Source organism: Orycteropus afer, unplaced genomic scaffold, assembly GCF_000298275.1.
Source record: "Orycteropus afer afer isolate SDZICR_OR568_19922 unplaced genomic scaffold, OryAfe1.0 scaffold00489, whole genome shotgun sequence".
Lineage (NCBI taxonomy): Eukaryota > Metazoa > Chordata > Mammalia > Tubulidentata > Orycteropodidae > Orycteropus > Orycteropus afer.
In genome coordinates, this window is record NW_006922076.1 from 757,165 (window position 1) to 784,110 (window position 26,946).

Here is a 26,946-nt window from a genome sequence, read left to right on the forward strand (position 1 = left end):
TCTCCCTGCAGCCTGGACCACTGTCGTGGGGCTCCTGTACCAGTGGGCGCACTGCTACCTGAAGAACATCCACCCGGCCGACACTAAGTGAGTCTCCGGGTCACCTGCACGGGCGGGGGTGGGGAGGTGTGCTTATGTGTGGTGGCTGCTCACCATGACACCCCTCCTGCCGCCCTTACATCACGCGTCAGGTACACCCACACCCTGTCTGGGAGCACTCTGTCCCCAGGCTTTCTCTCCCGGGCGCCCCTTCTCGCTCCCATTTCCTGAGGCTTCTCCTTTGATCTCCAAGGATCCCCAAGGCGGTGGAACACCAAGACCACCTGATGTCGGCTGCCAGTCTCCTGATCTCACTGGAGATGTCCCCACCGCCCACTCTCTCGCAGACCTTGTCAGGGTCTCCGCTGGTCACCATCCACCTCGCACACAACCTGGTGAGTGACTCAACTGGCTTCAGTCCTCAGATGTGACTCTGCACGGTGGCACAGCTGCCCTCCGTGTGACTGCGTGCAGGGCTCGGGTCCCGGCGTCCGTGTGACTGTGTGTGGAGCTTAGACCCTGCTGAGGCGGCACAGAGGGGTCTTTTGGTCTCTCTGCGATTCCTTTGCGCTTGTCTCTGTTATTGGACTCTAGTGGACAAGGACCTCACTGGCCCTTGGGGTCAGCCACACAGCACTCAGGATGGGGCACCCCAGGCATGGCTTTCGTGCACACGTGCCCAGCAGCTGCGGGCACTTCTCTGACTCAGTGGAAGTGCGCTTGTGCAGGTCAGGGGTCCATCGGTCCCTCTCACTTACCTTGCATGATGGCCAGTAGCAAGGCGGAGCAGTGGTCCTGCCCCGTGGAACTCGCTGAAGAGCTGGGGTGAGCGGGCCGCTCCCCATGTGAGTGATGTGCTGTGTGGCTCCCTGCCCCCGTCCTCTCCTCGGGTGGTGAGCCCGCGAGCTACTGGCCGGACGCGCTCCTTCCCTGAAGAAGGGGAGGTCTCGGCCGCTCCTACTGCCGAGATGTGCCTTGCTGCAGTGTTCGTCAGCGGTCCCGGCTGCAGGGCCGGATCCGTATGTTAATGAGATGTCGGTGGTCTCTGAAGGCTGTGATTTCTCCAGGAAATTACTCAAGAGCCCCACACGTCTTTGGGGCTGGATATAGCAGTCGCTCGTTTCCTGCCAGGGTTCTGACCCGTCCTGTCCACCCTGTTCCACCGCGTGAAGTGAAGGCCTTCTCTGTGCAGGGCCTGGGCCAGGAGCCCCCTCTGTCTCCACCTGGAATGGTGTGTTCCTTCCATATCCAAGGAGACCACCCTCGGGGGCTGAGTAAGGCTCAGGGATCTAGACCGGCCTCATCGAAGCTTCTGCCCCGGCCCCTGGCGCCCCTCCCTCATTCCTGGGGTCTGGCTCCTGCCCTGGCCCCCAAAACAAGTGAAACTGTTCTCTGCAGATCAATGAGTAGGCACAAGTCAGCCTGTGCTTATCTTGCTTACAGGGTACTCCCTCACTGACCCCTACACATGCCATCACGGTTGAGAAGGCAAGCTCCCTTGTGTGTGTGTGTGTGTGTGTGTGTAATTCGTCTCGGCAGCTAAAGCCTGGCAGCGGGCAGCCACAGCTAGTGCAGGATGTGCCCAAACGCTAGGTCGTCGCCCGGGCTCTCTGACGGAGACTCGGGGAGCAGCAGAGCCCAGAGGCAGCCGCCCCACGACAGCAGGGAGGCGGGGACATCTGCGCAGGATGCAGGTGCGGTGCGTCGGCCGGCCCAGCGAGTCCAGGGCAGGCGGGGCTGGCGTGGGTACCAATGCCGTCAGGCGGCCTCTGCGTCAGGGCGGCCCCGTGGGCTCCGTGAGGCTGCTTTGTTTAGTGGTCGTGGCCTCTCAGAAGAACCTCAGGCCTTTCTTCCACGATAGCTCTGGGTGGACTCAACCTCCAGCCTTCCGGTGAGCAGCGAGCCTGTTCACTGCCCCGCGTGGGGGTGGGCACCTACTGAATTCCCCAGCACCCTGCTCCCCCTCAGGGGAGGTGCACAGGGCTTTGAATGGCATCTCCAGCCAGGGTGCCCGCCTGTGGGGCCGCTGCAGCACCCGGGATGGGGGTAGTGTGGCCGTGTGTGTGGGGGCACCCTTCAGGCTGCAGGCACTGGGAGCTCAGGAGAGAGTTCTGGAAGGCGTCCAAGCCTCCGAGGGCTGCGGGCAGGGCAGGGTCCCTGTGATACGCATTTCACTCTCGTCCATGCCCACTTGCCCATTGCATGTGAGTGTGGGAGGAGCCAGCCTTCTAAAGACATGTCCAGTGTGAATGACAGGCCCTGAGGGGCTAGGTGCTGTGGATGGGGGTCTAGAAGGCGCCCACGTCTGCCTTCTGTGAAGAAAAGCAGGGGCCAGCTCTGCAGTCGGAGGGGAGGGGAGCGGGTGAAGCCAGCCTCTGTTTGCAGGGCTGGCCCCTGCAGTTATTTTTAAAGGAGAGCGTGTGCGTGGAGGCCTGGTGTCTGGAGGGAGGCAGAGAATTCTGCGCATACCAGAGGAGGGTGGTAATTAGAGCCAGGCAGCGTTCTCTAGGGTTTTGGGGTTTTTCTCCTGAAGGCTGTTTTTACATTTTTTGAGGACGTTTCTGAGTTAAAACGATCTGTCTGATGGGCACCATTTTCTGCAGGGCCCCTCTGGCACTGTGGGAGGACTGGGGGTGGGGCTCGGGAGTGCCCACGTTGCCCTCAGCCCTCTGCTGGAGGAGTGTGCTGTGGAGTTCAGTAACCGTACCCCCTCAGGCCAGTGGCGGTGCGAGGGGGGTCTCCGAGGGATGGGGAGGGCCCCCAGGGGATGTGGGTGGGCCTTCTGAGCGGCCCTGGCCTGCACTGGGAGAACACTGAACCTGGGCTGTGCCTCTGGGCATGATGTCATGCTGCTGTGTCTGGACCATGTCCAAAACTGCTGGGTCCTGCTGGCTAATGGGTTCAGGAGGTGTGTGACTAGGGCTGTTCTCTGTGGGAAGACACGAGGGTGGTGAGGGAGGATGGGGACTCCTTCAGCCGCGTGTCAGCTCCAGGTAGTGATGCCAAGCCCACAAGCTTTGCAGTCACACCGTGGGGGCCATGTTGTCCAATGTGTACCACCTGTGATGGGTCACCGTCATGTGGGGAAGAAACAGAACCGACCAGTCAGTCACCCTCACCTCAGCTCTCATCAGCTGGATTTGCTGAACTCAGCATGCATGGACTACATGGTTGGCTTTGCTCCTGCCCTGGGGTCACCGTGGTTCCAACACGTCCTGCACTGCGACCCTCCCGTGATGTGTCTGGTGTGCCTCTGCCAGCTGACAACCAGAGCAGCAGCCACGCCGTTTGAAATTGCTTGGCGAGGCCTGGCACTGACAAGGGCCAAAGCTCCGGCGGGCAGCCGGGGCTCCACGTTGAATCAGCAGGTTGGGTCATCAGGCCGTGTGCTACCCACACAGCTCAGGCCCCCCTTTAGTCAGGCTCTCCTGCTCTTCCCTGGGGAGGCCTGCCGCAGGTACCGTGTGCTTCCAGCCCTGCCCCGCCTGCCCCCGCATCTTCACTGTGCGGTGCTGCTGGGATGAGGCTCTGGTGATGGTACCACCTGTGGTCCAGTGAGGTTTGGGGCCACACGTCTCCAGCTGAGAATCTGCAGTTTGGTCTTAGTCCATCTAGGCTGGAGTAAGGACCTGGAGGATATGTGGCTTTAGGTTGGGGGGACTGTAGGGCACAACCAGGTGGGCCATAATGTGACGCGTGACTGTGACAGTTGTACAACTTGGGGTGTAAATGCAGTTGCCTCACAGTGAAGGGCTTTTTAAATTAATCATCCCCATGTGTCCACTAGCAGCATGCCCACCAACTGCCTTGTGCCGCCCTGCCTCTCCCTGCGGATGTTGCCACAATGCCTGGGGTCTCACTTGCTCCTCGGTCCTCATCCAAATGCCAGGAGAGAGCCCTGAGGTCAGATCAGTCCACCACTGCCGTTACATCTCACCACCACCAGAGGTCACTGTTGGAGACATGGTCTGTGCAGCTGGGCGAATGATCTTGGCTGCTGGCTGGAGGTTCTTGTGGTCTGGGCCATGCACTGACGACGGTGACGCCCTTCACTTGGCCTCCAAGGTCCAGACCCCTCTCACTCTGAGCCATGGAGACCCATCATTTCCAAGGCCGAAGTTTTCTGACTTCTGTGGGTGGGGCTATCAGGTGGGGCCTTGTATCTCCTGGGGCTGTTGTGACAAGATACTGCCAGCTGGGTGTCTTTAAACAGCAGAATGTGTTCTCTCCCAGCTCCGGGGGCCAGAGTCTGCTTCAGAAGGTCCACGGTCCGCCCTCCTCTGCAGTCTCCAGGGGAGGCTCTTTCCTGCCTCCCACCTTCTGTAGCCCAGGCATTCCCTGGCTTGCAGCTGTGCCACCCGTCCATCTCTGCCTCCCCTCCCTCACATGGCCATCTCCCTCTCGTCTGCCTCTCTGTACCTTCTCTTTTGTAAGGACACCACAAGATGGGATTTGAGGGTCCACCCTACCCTTGTAGGACCTCAGCTGATGATACCTGCAGAGATACTATTTCCAGATAAGGTCCCACGTGCAGACCCCTAGAGCCTCATCCAGATAACATCCACTGACTTTGCGCGGCAGGGGGTGGGGTGGGTGAGTGGTGATGCGTTTCCGGAAGCAGAGGTCTGCAGAGCTCGCGTCCTCCCGGTTGACCCCATACCAGCCTGCAGTTACTGCTGGCTGATGGCACAGGTGTTCCCTCATTCGTTCGGCAGGTACCGATCAGCAGCACGCTGGGCTCTGTGTTGTCCCAGCTCTGAGGACACAGATTCCTGCCCACGCGGCTGGCTGTCCTCCCTGCGTGGAGAGCGGCCATCGGTTCTGGCTTATCTGTCTTTTCTGAGATTGCCCAGCCCACGGGACTTTTGTTCTCTGCTGGGCCGGGTTGGAGTATGTGCAGTGATGGAGGCATCACTGAGAAAACTCCTCACTGAGAAAGCGAGCGTGCGCCCCTCTCGCCCTCGACAGGGGTTGGCTGCCTCCGGCCAGGATCCCTTAGGACTGTGAAAAGGAGCTGTCCTGAGTTCAGCCTCGCTGTGGCGGAAGTGGAGGAGAGAACAGAGGCCAGGCGGGTCTTGTTCCCAGGAGAGACTGCAAACACGGGCAGTGCAGACACCCAGCCCCGGGAGGGTTTCACGAGGGCGTCATTTCACTTCATGTGCGTTTTTCTCTCCACAATGTTTCCATTGAAAACACGGCCCCAAATCCTAAGCAGCCCCACATGGCAGGCGCTTGGCATGAGGCACTTTTGGATTCCTGTCTGCCCTTGGGGCTTGGAGACCTGTGGGGCCGGATTCACCTGCACACCCCCAGTCAGCTTGGCTGTGGCTCCCACCCTCTTCAAGGGGCATGCACACCCCCTACCTCGGTCTCAGGGCCCCAACCCAACCCCCATAACCCATTCTCATGGCCTCTGGGCCGTGTGCAACCTGAGTTTGAGACCCCTCAGTGCTCTTACTCCTGAAGGCGGGCTTAATGGTATCGCCATTGCCCACAGGCGTGGGGGAGACAGTGGGAAGATACATTCCTAAGGTGACAGGCGTCCCAGACACTCTCCATCACGGACGGCACCGTCCTCTCCCTCACCCCCTTCCTCCTCCTCCTTCTTCCCACTTCCCCGCCCCCCTCCTTCTCCTTCAGAAAGAGCTGACACTCACTCCCTCATTAAGAGACACCCGGCTTATGTGAAAAGCTAAGCAGCTTCACACTCCAGGGCTCGCGTCCTGGGAGCCAACCCCTGGGGATAGTCCAGGGGAGCCCGGCTCTGCGCTAGGAGCTGGCTGCTTGGTCTTCGCGGGTCTGCTGTCCTGATGCTGGGAAACGAGGTCAGGTTCTTTGCTGCAGGCAGGTGGGGAGAAGCTTCTGGGCTGGGACTCCCTCCACTCGGCCACCCCTGCTCTGAGGGGGCGTGTCCTGTGTGCCTCAGTCAGGTCCCAGCTGACGCGTCGGTGATGGAGGTGATGGAAGGTGGGGAACACACGCCGAGGGACCAATCCCTATGACCACTGTGCTGGGTCAGCGTGGGTCCCCCAGATCCACGTGCACCCAGAACCTCAGAGAGGGCCTTATTTGGAATCAGGGTCCCTGCAGATGTGGTCGGCGGGGACGGACATGTGGTCATCCTGGGGTAGTTGTGACTGGGCACCATTGAGTCCAGTGACACGTGTAACAGAGCAGAGCTGCCCCATGGGTTTTCTCGGCTGTAACCTTTACAGAAGCAGATGGCCAGGTCTTTCTTCCATGGAGATGGTGGTGGGTTTGAACCACCAACCTTTGGGTTAGCAGATAAGTGCTTAACCATCGCACCACCAGGGCTCCTTCACTGGATAAGCAAGAGCCTTAAACCCAGTGAGATGCCTCCATGAGGAAAGGTGGGGACACAGACACACTGAGGAAACAGGCAGGTGAGGACAGAGGTGGCCCTGCAGTGATATGACCACAGTGAGGAACGGCAGGCTCGCCGGCACCCTCCAGAGCCGGAAAGGTTCATGGGCCAGGTTCCCCTCAGGCCCAGAAGGAACCTGCACCTGTGATCCTGGGTCTGAACTGGGAGAGGACAAATGTCTATGTGTGTTGTCGCGGTGACCCCAGGATGCTGACAGTCACAGAGCTCCATGCTGCCCCTGCCTGTGCCAGGGTGCTCCATCCTGGGGCTGTGGGCCGAGACCACAGGATGAAGGGTGGTGGATGATGGTAGGAGGGGCTTCTCCCTAGGGAGCCCATCCTTTTAGTCCATCTTGCAGCAATGTCACTGTGAGCTGGAAGCCCCACCCATGCTCCTGGGGCAGATGAGGCGCTGTCCACCTGACTCTGTCCTCAGCTGTGTGAGTGTCACCCGGCCCAGATGTGCAGACGGCCTTTCCCAGATTTGAACCCTTAGCCTCTGGGAAACATGGAGATGGGTAGTGTCTGGGAGGTGGCCACAGAGGGAGTTCTGATGACTCCAGACTCTTGGCTCTGCAGGGCAGAGGGTTGGACTGGGCCTGATCCTAGCCCGCCCAGAGCTGATGCTGAGATCCGTAATTTCTTCCACAATGATAATATGTTGTTGATCCAGCAACTTTTTATAGTTCACATGAAAGACTTGCCCTCTGAGAAGCTATCCCTCATTTGTGGGCCAGGATTGCTCTCAGATGTTGGTGCAGGTCCTACACACCATAGACACATTTCCAGGGGCCTCAGCAGCTGGGGCCAGGTCTGTCCTGCTGGGCTGGGGCTGCAGAGGCAGCGCTCTTCTGACCCGGGACTCTGGAGGAATGTGGCCTGCTCCTCTACAAGTGTCCCCCTCCTCAGCTGCATCCTGCTGAGCGCTCAGGGCTGTGGGCACCAGGGGAGTGAAAAGCACACCCACTGCCGTAGTCTCTCAGTTCTTGCTGGGCTAAGCAAGGCAGGTGCACACAGTGGATGTGTCAGCTGCCAACTGAAAGGCTGAAGGTTCAGGTCCAGAAATGCCTTCAAGGAGAGGCCGGATGATCAGCTTCCAAAAACTGAGCTACTGAGAACCTCGTGGGGCCCAGTGCTGCTCTGACCCACACAGGGTCACCAGGGGTCAGGGCTGTAGGCAGTTGTCAACTGCCGGGGCAAAAGGAGGGGGACAGCAGAGAAGACAGAGAGGGGGCAAGGGGAGGGGATGACAGAAAAGACGGAGAGGAAGGGGGCAGGAGGAGAAGAGCCGGTGGTGGTAAGGGGTGGATAAGACCTGAGTACAGAAAAGTGGGTGACACTGTATATTGCCTGATGCAGGCTTTGGGGCCTGACCAACTGGCTCAGATCCTGCCCCATCATGTGTTACTGTATGGTAGTTGGCAATTCCATTCATGTCCCTAGGTGTGCGTCCCCTCCTTTGTAATGTGGGGCGTGTGGCATTGTCTGCTGCACGGGGTGGTGTGAGGGTTGGATGAGCTCATGGAGTAGATCCTTACACAGCACCTGGAGTGGAGGAGGCTGATCTTATGAAGAAGCAGGTGGGGACCCCTGATGCCTCTTCCCAACTGGACTGACTTATATCCCACCTCCTGGTTCTGCATACTGACCTACCCCAGGTACCTCTTTGCTTTAATTTTGATAAATTCTTTTCACCCTAAATGCCTACTTTTCTCTCACTCTAAATAATCATAGCCAGGACTTATGGGAATGAAATAATTGTTACATATTTTCCTAATCTGCGTTAAAAGGCATGCATGACTAAAATAAATGGTTTGCTCCTATACTACGCAGAATCATCACATATGCCAGAACTGGACAAGTGAACCATCTTCTGGAGAACTCAGTGGCCCTCCCAGCTGACCATGATGACATAATCATGAATAATTAAATTTGTGCTACATGGGCTGGGTATGAAAGCAGGGGCATCAGTATGGGCTGTGCAGTGAGGGAGACCTTGGAGAATCTGAGCCTGGTGCCTGCCTGGTAGGAATGAGCTCTTGTGGGTGGAAAAAGAATCTGAGTCAGGTTGCCCAGTAGGATTTGCTGTGTCTTTCTTGAGTGAGTGGTGATCTGGAAGCCCACTCAAAGTGGAGGTCGATGGGAGCAGCAGTTACCCAACAGGAGAAGGTCTGGGTTGGGCTCTTAAAGCCTGGTCAAATAAGACAGTTGTTTGTGGCTTGCACATGTCACCCTGGGTGGCCCAGGAAGTGTCTTTCCTGTGTTGCCTTTGTCCTGTCCCTGTGAAACTCTGGACAAAAATGCTTCCTTTGCAAAGTTCTTGGGGTGGAGATTGGATACACAGTGTTCCAGGAATGAGTGCAGGAAGCTGGGAGTTTTGAGTGTCCCAGCTGAGACAACACTCAGCCATTGCCAGTGGTGGCCCTTTGCATCATCATCATCACCACCACACTTCTCAGGATGTGATGGTGGGGTCTGTAGCCAGGAAGTGCTCATGAGCAGGCCAGGTGTTCCTGAAGCTGCGAGCACTAAAATGGGACTTAGATTTTTCTGGTCCACATTTCCAGGGCTCATGAACCATTCTGATTGTAGCCCTGCTCCGTGTTCCCTGTCTGTGCTCAGCCAGCAGTCCTCTTGGTAAAGTTCTCGGGGACGTCCATATCTGCCTACAGCATGCGATTCTGTTGACACTCTCCAAGAAGCAACACAAATTCCTCATTTCCTTTGTGTTAGCAATGCCAAAGGCACACTTTATTTCATGTTCTTTTCTGTTATTTGATTTGAAACAGAACTTGGCTGTTTGTGTGATCAATTTTCATGAAAATTCCTCCACTAAAATAAATTGGTAAATCTGAGCAACAGCACATCACTTCCTGGGTTATAAGATCCGTGGCACAGCAGAGGTTATCTGGCCCCCTAAAGCTTTCCTACCCTTTTTTTTTTTTACCAAGAGGGGACTTTCCTGTCCCAGGGTGTCTGAGATAAGGAATCCAAGCTCACATGGGGGGCTCCAGCTTGTCAGAAGGCCTTTCCAGATTCTTGCACACACGCACCCCTCTTTAAAGTGGATGCTGTTTTGAGGTCTCCGCCTCCTAGTGTGACAGGAATAACATCTACAGAGTTCTGACCTGATAGTTTCTGGGTGCCTCCTGCACGAGACCTCTTTATTGGACCAGGAAAGACCCCTGGTCGGGAGAGAAGGGGCCTGCCGGCCGGGCTGACAGGGGTTGCTGCCAAGTGTCCAGGTGGGAACAGCCTGTGTGGGTCATGCCCCCCCGGGCTGCTTCCCTGTGCCCACAGATTGTCTTCTGCGTCTGACACACTGTGCCTCCTTGGCGGTGGTGTGTCCAGGGACCAGATGGGCTTTGGTCTACAAGGGCAAGGGCGGCCACAGCAGGAAGGTCTGAGACCGCCTGGGCCGAGTCAGCCCTGCTTCATGTCTGTCTTTATAAACGCACCATGTGCACTGAAAGAACATGCCATCTGCTGTTGGGGGGATATGCTGTTTGGTTTGGTCACGTTGATCGATAGTGTGTTTCTGTCTTGTGCATCCTGAGTGATGTTTTCTCTGCTTGTTCCACAATTACCGACACATGGACCTTGGGGTAGCTGACTCTAACTGCAGGTTTCTCTCTATTTCCATGTTGTCTCTGCTCCGTGCACTTCAGAGTTCTGTGGTTAGGAATGTATGTTTAGAATTGTTCTCTTAAGGGACTGAGCCTTCTGCTATTATGAAGTCAAGTCCCTTATTCTTCATAACCTTTGCTCTTATTTACTTAGATGGTATTACTTAGGGACACTCCAACCTTACTTGATTAGTGTCATCATGGTCTATCAACTCGTACCCTTTTACTTTCACATTTATATCCTTGTGTTTAATGTGGAAAGGAGCCGTGGTGGTGCAGTGGTCAAAGCACTCGGCCGTTAACCGAATTGTTGACAGTTTGATCCCACCAGCTGCTCTGTGGCAGAAAGATGTGGCAGTCTGCTTGTCTGAAACTTGAGAGCCTTGGAGACCCTGTGGGCAGTTCCACTCTGTCCTCTAGGGGCGCTGTGGGTCAGAGCTGACTCCCAGGCAACAGATTTGGTTTGGGTTTGGGTGTTTGTCACGTGTTTCTGGAAGGGGCAATGACTGGGCTCTGCCTTTTCATCAGAGTGTGTGGCCATTTCGTCCTCCACGGGAGCCCCGGTGTGTGTCCAGGTGGAAATACAGACCTGCACTCTTTGTTTTCCACTTGTCTCGTCCGCCGTTTGTCCCCTTGTTCTGCCTTCTTTAGAATTAGTTGCGTGTCTTTTTGATTGTTTTTGCTCCTTTATTTACCTGTTAGCTAGAGTTCTTTTTGTAGTTTTAGTGGTCACTTTGGGTTTAGACATCACTGTCCTTTGTTGCCTGGTGTCTGATGGCTTGGCCACATTGACTCACACTCTTCCTGCGTTTGTGTGGTTTTGACAGGTGGGCAGATCCGCATCTGTCAGACCGTCTTGGAGAGAAGTCTCAGCTGCCTGTGTTACTTTGCTTCAGTCCATTTCTGCTGTTTGAACAGGCTCATCTCCATTCTGGGCCTGGTCATGTCTTTCTGGTTGGAAAGCTGCATTTTTCAATGGCACTGAATTTACATGGGGGAGAGTGGGAGCTTCGAAATCGACTGCAGAGGAAGGGGCCGAGCTTTCTCTGAGTCGTTGGACCCGTGGAGCTATTTCACAGCTCTGCCAGTCAGCGCGTACTGACGGTAATTCACGTGGTTCTCGTGCGTAGAATGGGAAATGCCGTCGAGCAGAGCCCCTCGGTGACTTCCCTGTGGACATGGAGGAGCTCTGTCCACTTCCTCTTTGTTAAGCACATTTATTCCAGCTTTCCAGACGACCGTGTGTGTGTGTCTTTGAGTTTCCCTTTGAAGTACTCCGGCTCTCTGATTCATTAATGAGCAAATAAGATCTGTGATATGTGTTCATTTGCTATCTGTACGAGAGTCTTGATTGACCTTTCAAAAATAATTATCCTTTGACACGTGGGAGGGAATTTCAGAGAAAGGCTTTCTACGTTCTGTGTGGACTTAAGGAAGATTTGTCTTCATCGCAGCAGATAGATGTGCAGCGGAACACGTGGCATTCCAACCACCCACACGTGTGCCGTGTGGGGACAGAACACCTGGCATTCCAACCACCCACATGTGTGCCGTGTGGGGACAGAACACGTGGCATCTACACCTGGTTTCCTAGGCCGTCAGTCTCCACAGAAGTCGGCTGCCTCTTTTCTTGCTCAGAACGCCTGGTGGGTTTGGACACTGATCTTTCTGTTAGCAGCTGAGCGCTTACCCACTGCACCACCAGGGCTTCTTCCCGCCCCTTGTGACCACTGATAAACGTTGGTGTCTAAGTCTGCTGGTTCTAGATGCTTCATGTACATGGGATCACACACTGTTCGTCCTTTTGAGACTGCCTTCACTCACATGGTGTTTTCCAGGTTCACCTCATGGTGACATGCATTGGGACCTCATGGCCGAGTAGTGGTCCGTTGTGTGTGCGGACCACGTTCTGTTTATCCCTTCATCCGCTGATGGACATTTAGGCTGTCTGCCTTTTGGCTATTGTGAACAGCAAGAAGAGGACTTTATGTGTGTGTTCAAGGCCTAGGGAAATGTGGGTAAAACAATTTTATTTATCGACTTACAGGATGGCGTAAGGAGCTCTGGTGGCAGCCTGGGTTGGCTGCTAACTACAAGGTTAGTGGTTCAAACCCATCAGAGGCTCCACAGGAGGAAGATGAGGCAGGGTACTTCTGTCCAGATTTACAGCCTGGGAGACCCAGTGGGGTCGCTTTGAGTTGGAATTGACTTGATGGTAGTGGTTTGTTGGTGCTGTTGCTGCTGTATAAACCAAACAAACCAAACTCGCTGCCATTGAGTTGGATCCAACTCATAGCAACCCCTCCTTGGGTTTCTGAGGCGGTATCTCTATGAAAGTAGATTGCCCAACCTTCCTTCCGAGGAGTGGCTGGCGGGTTTGAGCCGCCAGCCTTCTGGTTAGCAGTCAAGTGCCTTAGACTGTGCTACCAGAGCTCCCTGTTGTTGTATGGGATGGAGTAATAAACAGAGTGGACTGTGAGACAAAGGAGATTAACAGGCGGGTCACGTGGAAGCTGGCGCGTGTGAATCAGCTGTTACCACATGTCCCTTAGGATGTGAACTGTGGGCTCTTCGACTCCTGGTTTCCTTTCTGAGTAGGGCTGCTCCTCGTTCATGGCAAGCTGCATCATTTGTGACATGCTTTAGAGGCAGGTTAGCAATCACGGACATGGTTTGTTACCATTGTCAGGCATGGAGCCTGGCTGCGAAACAGATCACAATTTTATAACCTTTCAGACCCACACCATTATGCTGATGAAGTAAAGACATTACATGCCCTGGGAGATTCTCTATGACTCCTCGGGTGGACACGGCCATTTGTGTAATTGGAATTTCTTGATTATCAGCAAATCATCCGGGAAAATGATGACAGGTTCTGGGAGCTTAGGTTCTGAGCACACCTTCCTTCCCAGTTCAGCATCACTGACACACACAGGCAGCGTTCACCCATCCTGATTGTAAACTCTTTCTTCAGACAGACTTTGGGGTCTGGGCTTCATGTGTATCTGGGAAGGGGCTTTTCTGGCTGCAGGAGAACCTCCGCAGCTGCGTGTGGCTTGGGAATGAGCCGGTTGGGGGGATTCACTCAGGGATCCCAGCTCGTTGCCGCACCTTTATCAACAGCGTTTTCCTTGTGCTCAAGCCCAGCCTCGCCGGGGCCCCGGCTCTTTGGCAGACGATTCAGGGCAGGGCAGAAGGTGAGGGGTTTAGTTCAAGAAAAGCGGGCAGAGCCTGGCTGCGGCCATAAGTTACGCTCAGCAGCCTCGATTCCCCTTAGATCACAGGACGTCGCTGTCTCCAGTGCCATCGAGTTGGTCCTGGTTCCTGGCGATGCCACGTGTGCAGGGCAGAGTGATGCCACAGCATTTCCCAGAAAGTGGCTCACCAGGCCTGTCTTCCGAGGTGCCTCTGGGGGGTTCTAACTGCCGGCCTTTCAGCTGGTGGTCGAGCGCAGACTGTAGCGCCATCTGCAGTGATCGCGGCAGTACTGCCCACGGTGGTGGGAGTAGTGCGGCAGAACTAGGAGACGGTTTTGTGGCAGCGGCGCGTGTGGTCTGTGCGTTGAGGACCCTCACGGGAGGTGTCTGTGGCCAACACGTGTGAGAGGCTGCCTCCACCTCCACCTGGCATTTGAGGGCAGCTTCATGAGTCCCCCCAGAAGGTGGACTGGGGCTTCAGAGCCTCTTTGTGTTTAAAAGGGTTTGTGGAGCAAAGGAAGCTCAGCAGGGGCCTGGCCACAACCCCAGGAAATGGACAGAAGTTTCCAGAAGGTGGTTAAGGCCAGACCTCTGCTGACGTATGTGTTTTCTCAGGCTGCCGTAACAAATTATCATAAGCTGGTCGTGTGACAGGAGCCCCGGTGGCATAGTAGGGAGCTCTGGTGGCGCAGTGCCTAAGGCACCTGACTGCTAACCAGGAGGCTGGAGGTTCAAACCCACCAGCCACTCCTCGGAAGGAAGGTTGGGCAATCTGCTTCCGTAGTGATACCGCCTTGGAAACCCAAGGAGGGGTTGCTATGAGTCAGGTTCTACTCGATGGCAGTGTATTTGGTTTGGTTTTGGTTTTGGTGGCACAGTGGTTAAGGCACTCAGCTGCTCACCCAAGGGTCAGCAGTTCAAATCCACCAGCCACTCCACAGAAGGAAGAAGAGACAGTCTGCTTTCATCAAGATTTCCGCCTTGGAAACCCTATGAGGCAGTTCTACTCTGTCCTGTAGGGTTGCAGTGAGTGAGAACCAACTTGATGGTTTGGTGGCTTGAAAGCAATGGCCATTCATCCTCACCCAGTTCTGGAGGACACAAGCCCAACATCAAGGTGTTGGCTGGGTTGGCTCCCGCAGTTCTGAGGGAGCATCATGGAATAATTTTTCCATGTAATTCTAACAGCTTTGCCAGCTGGGGTCCGTGTCAGCAGCCCTTATTAGCTGACTTCCCTGGTGGCTGATTCCACGTCTCTGTGCAGACCTGGCCCGTCGGAATGACACTTAAAGTCAGAGTCTGGCTTGGTGGCTGGGACGTGCTCCTGCCCTGTGTCCTCCACTTGGCAGACGTGGCCTGCACACAGCTGAGGTGGTGTGGATTTACTGTCATTAAACACCTTCAATCTTCAGTGTGATTATAGATTCACCGGAGGCCGTAAGGGCCATACGAGGTGGTCCTCTGCACGCTGCCACGGCTTCCCCCGTGGCTTCTCTCACAGAAAGCTACCGCAATGCCAAAGCCAAGTCCAGTGCGCATGTGGCGCTCGATGCCATTTCATCACAAGTGCAGGCCGTGTAACCACCCCCTCAACCAAGACACTGAACTATGTCACTGACAAAAAGGTCTCCGTCCTGTTGTCCTCTGCTGTCACACCCTGCCTCCCTGGCTCCTCCGTCTCACAGTGGTGGCACTTTGACAGTGGTGTATGAATGCGTCATACGGTCTGTCACCTTTGGAAACGGCCTTTGTTTTTGCTCAGCACAGCGCCCCAGGACCCACCAGAGCTGCTGTGTGGCAGGTGGGCTGCTGAGCTGGGTCCAGCCGTGTGCAGGGGCCTCCGTTTGCTCAACACTCACCTTGGGTGGGACACTGGTTGTTTCCAGGCTGTGAGTCTACAGGGAGCTTCCGTGAACAGCTGTGGACGAGTTTCTGTGTGGACGTGAGCTTCTGTTTCTGCAGGACACTTGCCTGGGGCAACTGCTGGCCACGTGGGACGTGTGTTTAATAGTTTAAGAAGCTGCCCGTCTATTTTTCAGAGGCGTTGTAATTTTGCTTTCTCACAAGCATTGTGTTGAACAACGTATCAGTGTGTGCAAGGATGCATCTGTACACGCAGCCATGTGCCAGCCTGCACAACACGTGTCGGTGCGTCAGTGTCCCAACAGTGTGTCAGTGAGCCCGGCGATGTACAGTGCAACGTCCACCGCAGTGCATCCAGCCCCTACTGCGTCCCGAGCAGCCCTGGGCGTTGCCACTACCTGTATTTTGCTTCGTCTCACCTCGCCGGTCTTCACTTGCTTTTCCCTAACGGTTAGTGATGCTAGAGGCCCTTCCACGTGCTTGTTGGCCGTCCCTGTGTCCGCTCCATGTCTTTGTCCATTTTCCACTTGGAGTCTCTGTGTTTTCGGTAGTTGAGTTCTGAGAAGCTTTCGTGTTCTGGACGGGAGTCCTGTGTTGAGTATGTGGTTTGTGAACATTTTCTCCTAGTCTGTACCTGGTGCTTCTATTCTCTTAACAGGGGCTTTCACAAAATTTTCTGTTTTGATGAAGTCCAAGTTACTGATTTTCATTTTGTCGGGCGGACTTTTGGGGTCATAGCTAAGAACCTTTCATAAAGCTCTAGTCCTAGAGACTTTCTCTTGTTTTCTTTGGAAAGTTTCATGGTTGCCTGTTTTCTATTTAAGCTGTTGCCCATTTTGAGTTAAGTTTTATATAAGATGGGAGGTTTAGGTTGAGGGTAATTTTTTTTGTTTCCTATGGATATCCTACAACTCCAACACAGCTGGTTGAGAAGACAAGTTCCCTGTTGAATTGCTCTTGCACCCCTGTCAAAACTCGATGATCCTTATGGTGAGGGGCTGTTTCTAGGTCTCTCTGCTGTTTCATTGGCCCATGGTCTATCTTGCTGCCAAAGCCGTACTGGCTTCATTCCCGGAGTGACTTAATGTGTCTCAATATCAGGTAAAGTAATTCCTATTGTTAGTCTTCTTTTTCTAAATAGTTGTAGCTTATCTTGTTCCTTTGCCTTTCTATATAAGTTTTAGAATAATCTTATCTGTATCTACAAAGACATCTTGCTTGGATTTTCTCAGGAGTTGTGTTCGTCCTGGGTATCAACTTATGCACAATTTAAGTCTTAGATGGGCTGAGTCTTCCCGTTCATCAACAAGGCGTATCTCTCCGTTTACCTGGATCTTGATTTCCTTCCTTCATCAGCGTTTGGTAGTTTTCAGCATTCAGATTCTGTACATGTTTTGTTAAGAGTTTCACCTAAGTATTTCATTTTTCTGACTGTAAACAGTACATTTTCAATTTTGGTGTCCATTGCTAGTATATAAAAATACAACTGATTTTTGCACGTTTATCTTGTACCCTGCGACTTTGCAGGCCTCACTTAGCAGTTGTGGGCACTTCACTGTAGATGCCTTGAGGTTTTCTGCATAGATCATGTCATCTGCAGACGGAGACGGTCTTATCTCCCTTTTCTGCCCGTGTGCCTTCTCCTGCCCTGTGGTGCTGGCTAGCACTCCGGGGACCCTGTTGTCAGCAGCAGGGAGAGCGGCCCGTCCCCTGGCTCCAGGTCTCTCCCCGAGGACACGGAGGGTCTTTCCCGAGTGAGTCCGCATGGAGTTAGCCGTGGGCTTTGTGGATGCCTGTATTAAGCTGAGGAAATTCCCCTCTATTCCTAGCTGTTGGAGAGGTGGTTTTAAATCATAAATGAGTGGTGCGTTGTGTCGAGTGCTTTCGGTACATCCATTCGCGTGAGTGCGTGGGTTTCCTCTTGGTTAATGTGGTGGGTTGTCTCGGCTGATTTTTGAATGTTGAGCCACCTTTGATCCTGCTGCATTCCGACGCAGACCCTCAGGGTAGATTTCCATAAGTCCTTTTCCTTCTAAGTCCCCATCCTGCGTATTGTGGAAGTGCTGTTACCCCTCACGGCACACACAGAACGTATTGTGTGAAACGTTGTAGTGATCAGTAAAGGCACTTGGCTTTGTTAAGGAGCATGGTTTCTAATGGGAGCCCACAAGGCAGGAGAGTTGAGGAGCCTGTGTTTTCCGTAGAAAAGAAATTGTTGTCACTTGAGTGGATTTTTCTTAATTCACACAAACCCTAATACTGTCTCAGCTCTGGGATTAGAAACAGGATGACAGAGGAATTTCTTTGGGAACCAATTAGTGATTGAGTGTGGAGATGCTTCCTTGTGGGAACAGCTGGCTTGGTTGAGATTTCCTGCATAATATGCAAATTAATCCCATCCTATCGCCAGCTCTTGAACCGAAGGGGCCAGGCCACCATTCTCTGCTGGCTTTGGCCTCAGCGGCTCCTCTCTCCGACTCTCTATCCCATCTTTCTCCCTCGCTTGCTGTCTTTGTTCCGTCCGTCTCCCCGGTTCTCTCACCACCCCCATTCACTGTATCTCTCTGGCTCACTCTCTCTCTGGATCTCCCCATCTCTCTGGTTCTCTCTCCCCATGTCTCTGGTTCTCTCTCCCCATGTCTCTGGTTCTCCCCCCATCTCTCAGGTTCTCTCTCCCCATGTCTCTGTTTCTCCCCCATCTCTCAGGTTCTCTCCCCATATCTCTGGTTCTCCCCCCATCTCTCAGGTTCTCCCCCCATCTCTCAGGTTCTTTCCCCATCTCTCAGGTTCACCCCCCATCTCTCAGGTTCTCTCCCCCCATCTCTCAGGTTCTCCCCCCATCTCTCAGGTTCTCCCCCCATCTCTCAGGTTCTCTCTCCCCATGTCTCTGGTTCCCTCTCCCCATCTCTCTGGTTCTCTCTCCCCATGTCTCTGGTTCTCCCCCCATCTCTCTGGTTCTCCCCCATCTCTCTGGTTCTCCCCCCATCTCTCAGGTTCTCCCCCCATCTCTCTGGTTCTCTCCCCATCTCTCTGGTTCTCTCTTTCTCTGCCTTGTTTCTCTCCCTCCTCCGTCCCTGTCTGAATATGGTGATCTCCCACCTTCCCCGCTCTCAGAATCCTTCCTCATTAAATCTCCCCTGGAAACCAGGTGGCCGCCCCCTGACCTGTGTGGATGCATAAATCGTCCACCTTTTGATGAGAAGTCAGGTTCAGGTGCTTCACCTCCTGCCAGGCAGGTGGCTCCACAGAGGCGACAACACCCCACGGGACACGGTGTGGGGGGCCTGGACTCAGACCAGGCCTCCAGATGACCTGTGTTTGGGTTGACTCTCAGCAAGACAGTGAGAACCGTCTGGGCAGGGACCCAGTCAGAGAGCTGGTGCCCAGTGGCTACAGGCATGGTAATCCCCTCACAGGGCTGAGGGGGCAAGGACGCCATTGAGGCCGGGCCAAGAGGGGCCGGTCAAGGGCTGCTGTGGGGACACAAATCTGTGCTGCCGGGCCCACCTCGCTCCAGAGCCAAGCTACTGCTACAAGCTTGTATGTGTGTGTGGTGTACGTGTGTGTGTGAGTGTGCACGTGTGGACATGTGGACAGGGCTGGGAGGGGCCAAAGGCTGCTCCAGAACCAGAGCTGCTGCACATACTTGTGTGTGTGGTGTACATGTGTGTGTGAGTGTGCACGTGTGGACATGTGGACAGGGCTGAGAGGGGCCAAAGGCTGCCGTAGGGCTCCAGATCTGTGCTGCCAGGCCCACCTCACTCCAGTATGAGCTGCTGCCGTGAGCTTGTGTGTGTGTATGTGGTGTACATGTGTTTGTGTGTGAGTGTGCACGTGTGAACATGTGTACAGGGCTGAGAGGGGCCAAAGGCTGCCGTAGGGATGCAAATCTGTGCTGCCAGGCCCACCTCACTCCAGTATGAGCTGCTGCCGTGAGCTTGTGTGTGTGTGTGGTGTACATGTGTTTGTGATTGTGCACGTGTGCACAGGAGTGTGCATGTGTGCGCAGGGCTGGGAGGGGCTGGTCAAGGGCTGCCGTGGGATGCAGATCTGTGCCGCCGGGCCCACCTCGCTCCAGAAGCAGAGCTGCTGCCACGTGCCCCTGTGTGTGCAGGTGTACGCGGCGTGTAGCTGGGAGAGAGAATCAGGGCCTCACCTCCTCTCAGTTGGACTCGTGGGTTTAGCTGAGGGGAGATCAACTGGGAAAGCAGGGGGGGCCACAATCGCAGGCTCCATTCTGGTGGGAGCTCTGCCCCCCGACCAGAGGGTCCACGTGGGCAGTGAGACACAGAGACCCAGCGTCTGGGACCTAGGTGGACAGCACGTGCCGTGAGCTCTGGACCGTGTACGTCTGCGGCGTCCAGCCCTGCTGCTGCCCCGTGTGCGCTGGAGGGGGCCGGTCCGGGAGGTCGGGGAGCCCCTCAGGGACGAAGAAGAGCACCGCCTGGGGCTGTTCACCGTCCAGGGGGTCAGAGCTCATCAGCGCTGCGGTGACAGCACCTGGAACCCTAAGTCCCGGGGCCTCTACTGGCCTCAGGGCCTGGGGTGGGCGTGCCCAGGTGTCCTTCCCACGGTTGGAGGCTTGGTTCCCGCATTTAGGGCCTAGGCGTTGTCCTGGGGTGACACGCTGGAAGGTTCCAGAACACTGGGCGCACTGAGGTGTTCCCAGGAAGGTCTGCGCACCACACCTGTGCAGCCATGGTGACCCAGGCACTTCCTGCCTCCCCAGGTGCCCCTCGTGCAGGGGTGCTGCGCTGTGGGGGTACGGGGGGCTTGGTGCTCCTGGGCTGCCTGCTCAGCCATGCTCAGCCTCCCCTCAGCCATTGTCACCAGCGCCCCCTGCCAGGGTCTCTGTCCCTCCACCCGCCCCTGAGCGCCGGAGCCTGGGCCCGAGCTCCGCCTGAGCGCCTGTCACCGAGGGCTGCCTCACCCCTGCTGGGCTGCTTGGGGAATCTGAGAGCAAGAAACAAAGTCAGAAAACACCTGGAGGCTGAGGTAGATGACGGCTCCCCTTGTCCGCCACCCCACCGTGCCCTGGACGGCCGTTCAGCCTTTCCCTGCTGTCATGGTGGTTAGCCGCCATCATGGCTCTGCCTCACTGTGTGAAGGGCAGAGCCACAAGCCTTTCCCTGAGGGTGGGTGGGGGATGACTGACGTGGGGCTGCATGGGTGGCAGCGAGGACGGCGGGTGCTGGCCGAGACCCGCGCTGACCTGGGTGGATCGGGTCTGTTCTGGTGGAACCAGATGGGATTGTTCGATGGTCCGGCTTGGCCCAGAGCGGTACATCCTGGTGCTTTTCGTGTTGCACACGGTACAGTGAAGGGCCAGGTGTCATCTTGTTTTGTTTGGGACGGTGATTGACAAGCACCACCCCCAGTATATTTATGGGAAACGCTGTATGTTTAGAGAGAAAGCCAGCTGACTTCCAAGCAAGGATGTTGGCGGACCTGGAGTCTGCGTTCTCCTCTCTGCTGCACGCCTCCCTGAAGGGGCTGCTCTGGGGGACGGAGGCTGCCGCGGGGCCTTCCTTACAACCCGCCGCCGTGGGGCCAAGTCACTCATAGCGACCCCACTGGGTTTCCCAGGCTGGAAATCTTTATGGAAGTAGATTGCCTCATCTTCTTGTCACTGAGCGGCTGGTGGGTTTGAACTACTGAGCTTTGCGGTTAGCAGTCAAATGCCTTCACACTGTGCCTCTTACATAGGAGGCAATAAACAGGTGGCACAGCAGCTAAGGCACTTGACTGCTAGCCAGAAGGCTGGCGGTTCAAACCCACCAGCCACTCCTCAGAGGGAAGGTTGGGCAATCTGCTTCCATAGTGATACCGCCTCGGAAACCCAAGGAGTGGTCGCTATGAGTGGGGACCGACTCGACGGCACACAACAACAACAACAACAGCTGTCTCTGCGTCTGTGGTGCTGAGGGCCCTGCGGGAGATTCCTCAGGCAGTATGACACCCCCCACTGGGTGCGTGTAAGCCCCGCAGGGACACAGTGACTTCAGAGCTCGGAGTCCTGGCCCGGGACGAACGAGGAAGTTCCATGCCACTTTCTCCAGCCTGCATGAAGGTGCCCCGGGCTCCTGCTCCTGTTCCCACCGTGGGGGGAGCAGCTGCACTGGTTCCTCTCTCGCCCGGCCTGTGGGAGGCTGAGGGGCTGTTGGCACACCCTCGTTTTTCCATGAACTGTGGCCACTACGCAGATGACTCCCCTCTGCCCGGGCGATGCCCTGAGCTGGTTGACAAACCTGCTTCTGACGCTGATCTTGGAACGTTCTGGGCCAACTCTTTTGGAGAGCAGTGGAGAGACCTTGTCCCAGTTCCTTTGTGAACTGTGACCGGGAGGAGCGGCTGCCCTCCAGCCCCCGTGGGACCTCTGGTGTGGGGTGCAGTCCCGGCCTAGCCTCCGTGTGCCCCATTGCCTCCTTCATCCTCAGACCACACACACGCAGGTGCACGCACACGCACACACATACACATGCCTGGAGTCGGGGGTTATGGCTGGTTGCTCTCCTGTGAAGAGCGATTCGGATCCGGAGTCCAGGTGCCTGGTTCTGGAGGGCGTCCAGGCCCTGCTCCGCTTCCAGGCGTGACTGGGGAAACAGGAGAAGGGGGCGGCATCTCGGGGACCTCTTGGTGCTGAGCGGGACATGTGCGTCTGGTCGCGGGCTTCCACTGGGCACCAACTAGCTCTAAGTGTGTCTAAGTTGCACAAGTAACGCACACCTTTGTGAAGAACAAATCACACTCATGGCTCCATTTAGGATGGGCTGGGGCTGCCAGGGCTCAGGGAGCCTCAACCCCCGATGTCACAGATATGGGCGTCCTCATCGCTAGATGTGCTTTGTGCTTTTGAGATGTGGGTGTTGCGTGTTCCAGTCTCTCCTGTGCAAAGTCCCAGGAAGGAGTCCCCGGGGGGCACCCGCAGTCAAGCACCCACTGCTGAGGGGAGGTTTGAGTCCACCCAGGGCGCCCTGCAGAAAGGCCTGGTGATCCACTGCTGGAAGCGCAGCCGTTGGAGACCCCGTGGGGCGCAGCTCCTCTCTGACTCACGGGGTCGCCACACGCCGGGGTCCACTCGATGGTAACTGGTAGCTGGGTGAGGAGCTAAGGCCCACAGCTCACGTGAGGGCTCTCTCTGGGTGCCGTGCTGGAAGCTCAGCCGTTGGAGACCCCGTGGGGCGCAGCTCCTCTCTGACTCAGGGGTCGCCACACGCCGGGGTCCACTCGATGGTAACTGGTAGCTGGGTGAGGAGCTAAGGCTCACAGCTCATGTGAGGGCTCTCTCTGGGTGCTGTGCAGCCCCACGGGCTGACCTGTGTGTAATGCCCGGTGCCCACCGCCCCGGTGTCCTGCAGAGGCACCCCAGGCATCCCTGTGCTCTGGCCGCCCGCCTGCCCTGGCCCCGACGAGCCTGGTCCCTTCACAGCCTCTGCAGCTCTGCCTTTTCTGGAATGTTCCGGAGTCCCAGTCACACAGTGTGGCCTTCCCGGGCCAGCTCCTCCTCTCAGCTGTCCACGCTGAGGGCTGCACACGCCTTCTCACAGCCCTCGGGACTCTGCGAGCTCCAGGGAGGCTTGTCTGGGAGGGCACCACACCGCTGCCGTGGGCGCTTGGGAGCGTGCCGTGGGTGCTGGGAGAAGACCCCGTGGCAGGAGAAGGCGTGGTGCTCACCTCTTCTGCCGGAGGGGCGGCGTGATGGGTGGTGTGATGGTGGCAGCGTGCGACCCTGAGGTGGGCGAGCAGAGCCATGTGCACACTCGGGTCGGGGGGCCCCGTGGGCCAGCAGCTGCAGGTCGGCAGTGCTGCTGCAAGTCGGGCTGCTGGGCTGATGGGGCCCGGATCACCAGGCCCTCACTGACTTCAAGGACTGAGATGCGTGTCCCCACCCCAGGAGTCCTGGGTCGTGAGGACGCCACCCCCACTTCAGCTGCTTCCCAGAGCATGTCTCTTCTTTCGTTCCAGACACAAAAGCAGACTGCCCAGGCCAGCAGCTGCAGGTCGGCAGTGCTGCTGCAAGTCGGGCTGCTGGGCTGATGGGGCCCGGATCACCAGGCCCTCACTGACCTCAAGGACTGAGATGCGTGTCCCCACCCCAGGAGTCCTGGGTCGTGAGGACGCCACCCCCACTTCAGCTGCTTCCCAGAGCATGTCTCTTCTTTCGTTCCAGACACAAAAGCAGACTGCCCAGGCCACCAGTGAGAGCAGCCAAGTCTTCTGGTACTGCGCCTTCCTGGACTTCAGGTAGTGGGCCTGGGGGGACGGGCCTGGCTCCACGGCAACAGTGGGCCTTCCTGGACTTCAGGTCCTGGGCCTGGGGGGACGGGCCTGGCTCCACGGCAACAGTGGGCCTTCATGGACTTCAGGTCCTGGGCCTGGGGGGACGGGCCTGGCTCCACGGCAACAGTGTGCCTTCCTGGACTTCAGGTAGTGGGCCTGGGGGGACGGGCCTGGCTCCACAGCAACACTGGGCCTTCCTGGACTTCAGGTCCTGGGCCTGGGGGGACGGGCCTGGCTCCACGGCAACAGTGGGCCGTGAGGGAGGGCAGGAGTCAGGCCACGCCTGGCCCCACTCCACTCATGGCCCTGATCACTTGTGTCTGGAGCCGGCGTGGCTGCACCGTGCGGGGATGCCCAGCGTACCTGTGTCCCGGACCCTGCACGCATCTGTGGTCTCCTTCTCCCAACCTCGGCCCTGGCCCCTGGCCGGCGTCCTGTCCCCGAGTGTTCCCTTTGCTGGAACGTTAAGGAAATGAAATCACAGCGTGTGCGGCCTTTTGAGTCTGGCTTCTTCCACTTGGCACCGCAGCGTCCGTGCTGTGCCCAGGCACAGGGCACGTGTTTTCCCGGTCATTACCACGGAGTGTCCCACCGCACAGGCGCTGCTGCGTCTGTTCATCCTCTCTCCAGGGAGGACCGTTCGCGTTGTTTCCTGTTTTGGGTGGTGATAAGTAAAGCCACATGTCGGACCAGCTGGTATTCCTGGAAGCAGTCTCCATTGTCACAATGGATTATCCCTTTTAATTTGCTGAGATACTTTCCCTATGTTCATGAGTACAGGTAGTCTGTAGTTCCGCGTTTCTCACTTTTTTTTTGTAATGTCTTTGGTTTTAGGATCAGGGTCATGGTACCTCTGTGAAAGGTACACTTTCTAATGCATTTTGGAATCACTTGCATAGAATTCATAGTGCTTTTCCCATAAATGTTTGATAGAATTCACCAGGGAAGCCATCTGAGGCTGTAGTTTTCTTTGTTGGCAGGTATTTAATGACACATTCCATTTCTTTAATGGATTCAGAACTATTTAGTTCATCTATTTCTCTTTAAGGAAGTTTTGTCAGGAGCTCTGGTGGCATGGTGGTTAAAGCATTTGGCTGCCAACTGAAAGGTCGGTGGTTCGAACCCACCAGCCAATCTGCGGGAGGAAGATGAGGCGGTCTGCCCCCGTTTAAGACAGAGCAGTTCTGCTCCGTCCTACAGAATCACTATGAGGCAGAGTCAACTCTGTGGCAGTGGGTTTGGTTTGGCAGTTTGTGGGGTTTCTTTCTGTTCTTTTTTATTTGGATTTTTAAAGGCTGCTTTTCAAATTTAATTCACTTTGTTGTTGCTGCTGTTGAGAACACACAGCGACTTGACGTCTTCTCCACGGACAGCGCCCAGACACCGACGACTGTCTTCCAGTTCTGCGACCCTCCTCACCCTCCTTTTCTGAGTTGTTCCTCCCCCTGGACGTAAGCTCACTGCCCCCAAGGCTCCTGTCTGGTCTAATTTCTCGTCAGTTTGGTTCCACGTAGGTAGTTCTTCAAAGAGCATAAAACTCAAAGCAGACATGATTCAGTAATTAAGTTAAGATAATGTTTCGTTTTAAGAGGACTTGAGGGGATATTTTGGCAGTTAGTGTTTCTTGAGAAAGCTGTCCATTTCACCTAAGTTGTTTAATTTATGGAGATAGTGTTGTTCGTGGTGGTGGTGTTGTTAGGTGCCGTTGAGACGCTCCAACTCACAGCAACCCCTCACAACAGAGGGAAACACTGCCCGGTCCTGGGCCAGCCTCACGATCCTTGCCATACGTGACCCTGTCGTTGAAGCTACTGTGTCAGTCCGTCTTGTTGAGGGCCTTCCCCCTTTACCATGCATGGTATCTTTCTCCAGGGAACGGTCCCTTCTGACAACAGGACCAAAGTAGGTGAGACGAAGTCTGGCCATTCTCACTTCCAAGGAGCATTCTGGCTGCACTCCTTCCAGGACAGATGTTAGTTCTTCTGGTGGTCCGCGGTACTTTCAGTACTCATCGACAATACCACAACTCAAAAGCATCAGCTCTTCTTTGGTCTTCCTTATTCATTGTCCAGTTTTCACGTGCATATGAGGTGTTTAAAAATACTAAGGCTTGGATTAGGCACACCTTAGTCTTCAAAGTGACATCTTTGCTCCTCAGCACTTTAAAGAGGTCCTTTGCAGCAGATTTGCCCAGTGCAATATGACATCTGATTTCTTGACTACTGCTTCCATTGGTGTTGATTGTGGATCCGAGTAAAATGAAATCTTTTATGATTTCAATCTTTTCTCCGTTTATCATGATGCTGCTTACTGGTGCAGTTGTGAGGATTTTCATTTTCTTTGAGATGTAATCCATACTGCAGACTGAAGTCTTTGATCTTCATCAGTGTTTCGAGTCATCTGCACTTTGAGCAAGGCTTTGTAGTCTGCATGTCACAGGTTGTTAATGAGTGTTGTCTGTAATACTCCGTTACCAGTGTTTTTCGTGTCTGTAGACAGAATCGGTGGTGATGTCCCTCTTTCATTTTTGATATTTCTCTTTCTTGCACTTTCACTAGAAGCCTGTAAATTTTATTGATGTTTTTCAATGGAACAACTGTTGGTTTCACTGATTTTTCCCCATTATGTTTCTGTTTTCATTTCATCAGTTCACCCTCTTTGTTAATTCCCTTCCTTTGGATTGCTTTGTGTTGAATTTGCTTTCTGTCTGTAACTCTTGCTAGCGGCTAACACTTACCATCTGGCTGGCTGTTTTCTAATTTTGCTGTCTTTTCTTTGTCTCATGTTTTTTTCTGACTTCATTTGGGTTTTGGGGTATTTTTTATGATTCCATTTTATCTTCAGTATCGCTTCAAATTTAGACTTTCTTTCCTTTTTTTCTTCAGGCTTTCTCTAGGGTTTACAGTATATGTCTTTATCCACCTGCCTTTACTTGCACATAACCTTAGATCAGTCCACATGAGTGTGAGACACTACAACAGTGTTTCACAATTCCTCCGGCCCTCCTTTGTCCTGTTATCGTCACACATTTTACTTTTACGGATGCCATAAACGTACAATACATCGCTATTTCTGCCTTAGGCAACTAGTTATCTCCTAGAACAACTGAGGGTACCACATCTGTACACAGTATACACCACATCTGTCTGTACACAGTGTATACCACATCTGTGCACAGTATATACCACATCTGTACACAGTATATACTCTCAACCCTCACTGCCATTGAGTTGGAGCCAACTCACAGTATATACCACATCTGTACACAGTATATACCACATTTGTACACAGTATATACTCTCAACCCTCCTTGCCATTGAGTTGGGCCAACTCAGTATATACCATATCTGTACACAGTATATACCACATCTGTACACAATGTATACCACATCTGTACACAGTATATACTCTCAACCCTCACTGCCGTTGAGTTGGAGCCAACTCACAGTATATACCACATCTGTACACAGTATATATACCACGTCTGTACACAGTATATACTCTCAACCCTCACTGGCATCAAGTCGGAGCTGACTCACAGTATATACCACATCTGT

At 54.9% G+C, this 26,946-nt stretch overlaps 1 protein-coding gene across 1 annotated transcript in view; it reads left to right on the forward strand.

The window, feature by feature from the left end:
* ADGRD1 (adhesion G protein-coupled receptor D1) overlaps positions 1-26,946 on the forward strand; it is a 98,386-nt gene that overhangs the window by 41,637 nt on the left and 29,803 nt on the right. Inside the window, exons 11-13 of the mRNA XM_007955050.1 lie at positions 12-87; positions 293-434; positions 23,280-23,353. Of these exons, the coding sequence (XP_007953241.1) occupies positions 12-87; positions 293-434; positions 23,280-23,353 (292 nt within the window). The remainder of the gene's footprint in view (positions 1-11; positions 88-292; positions 435-23,279; positions 23,354-26,946) is intronic.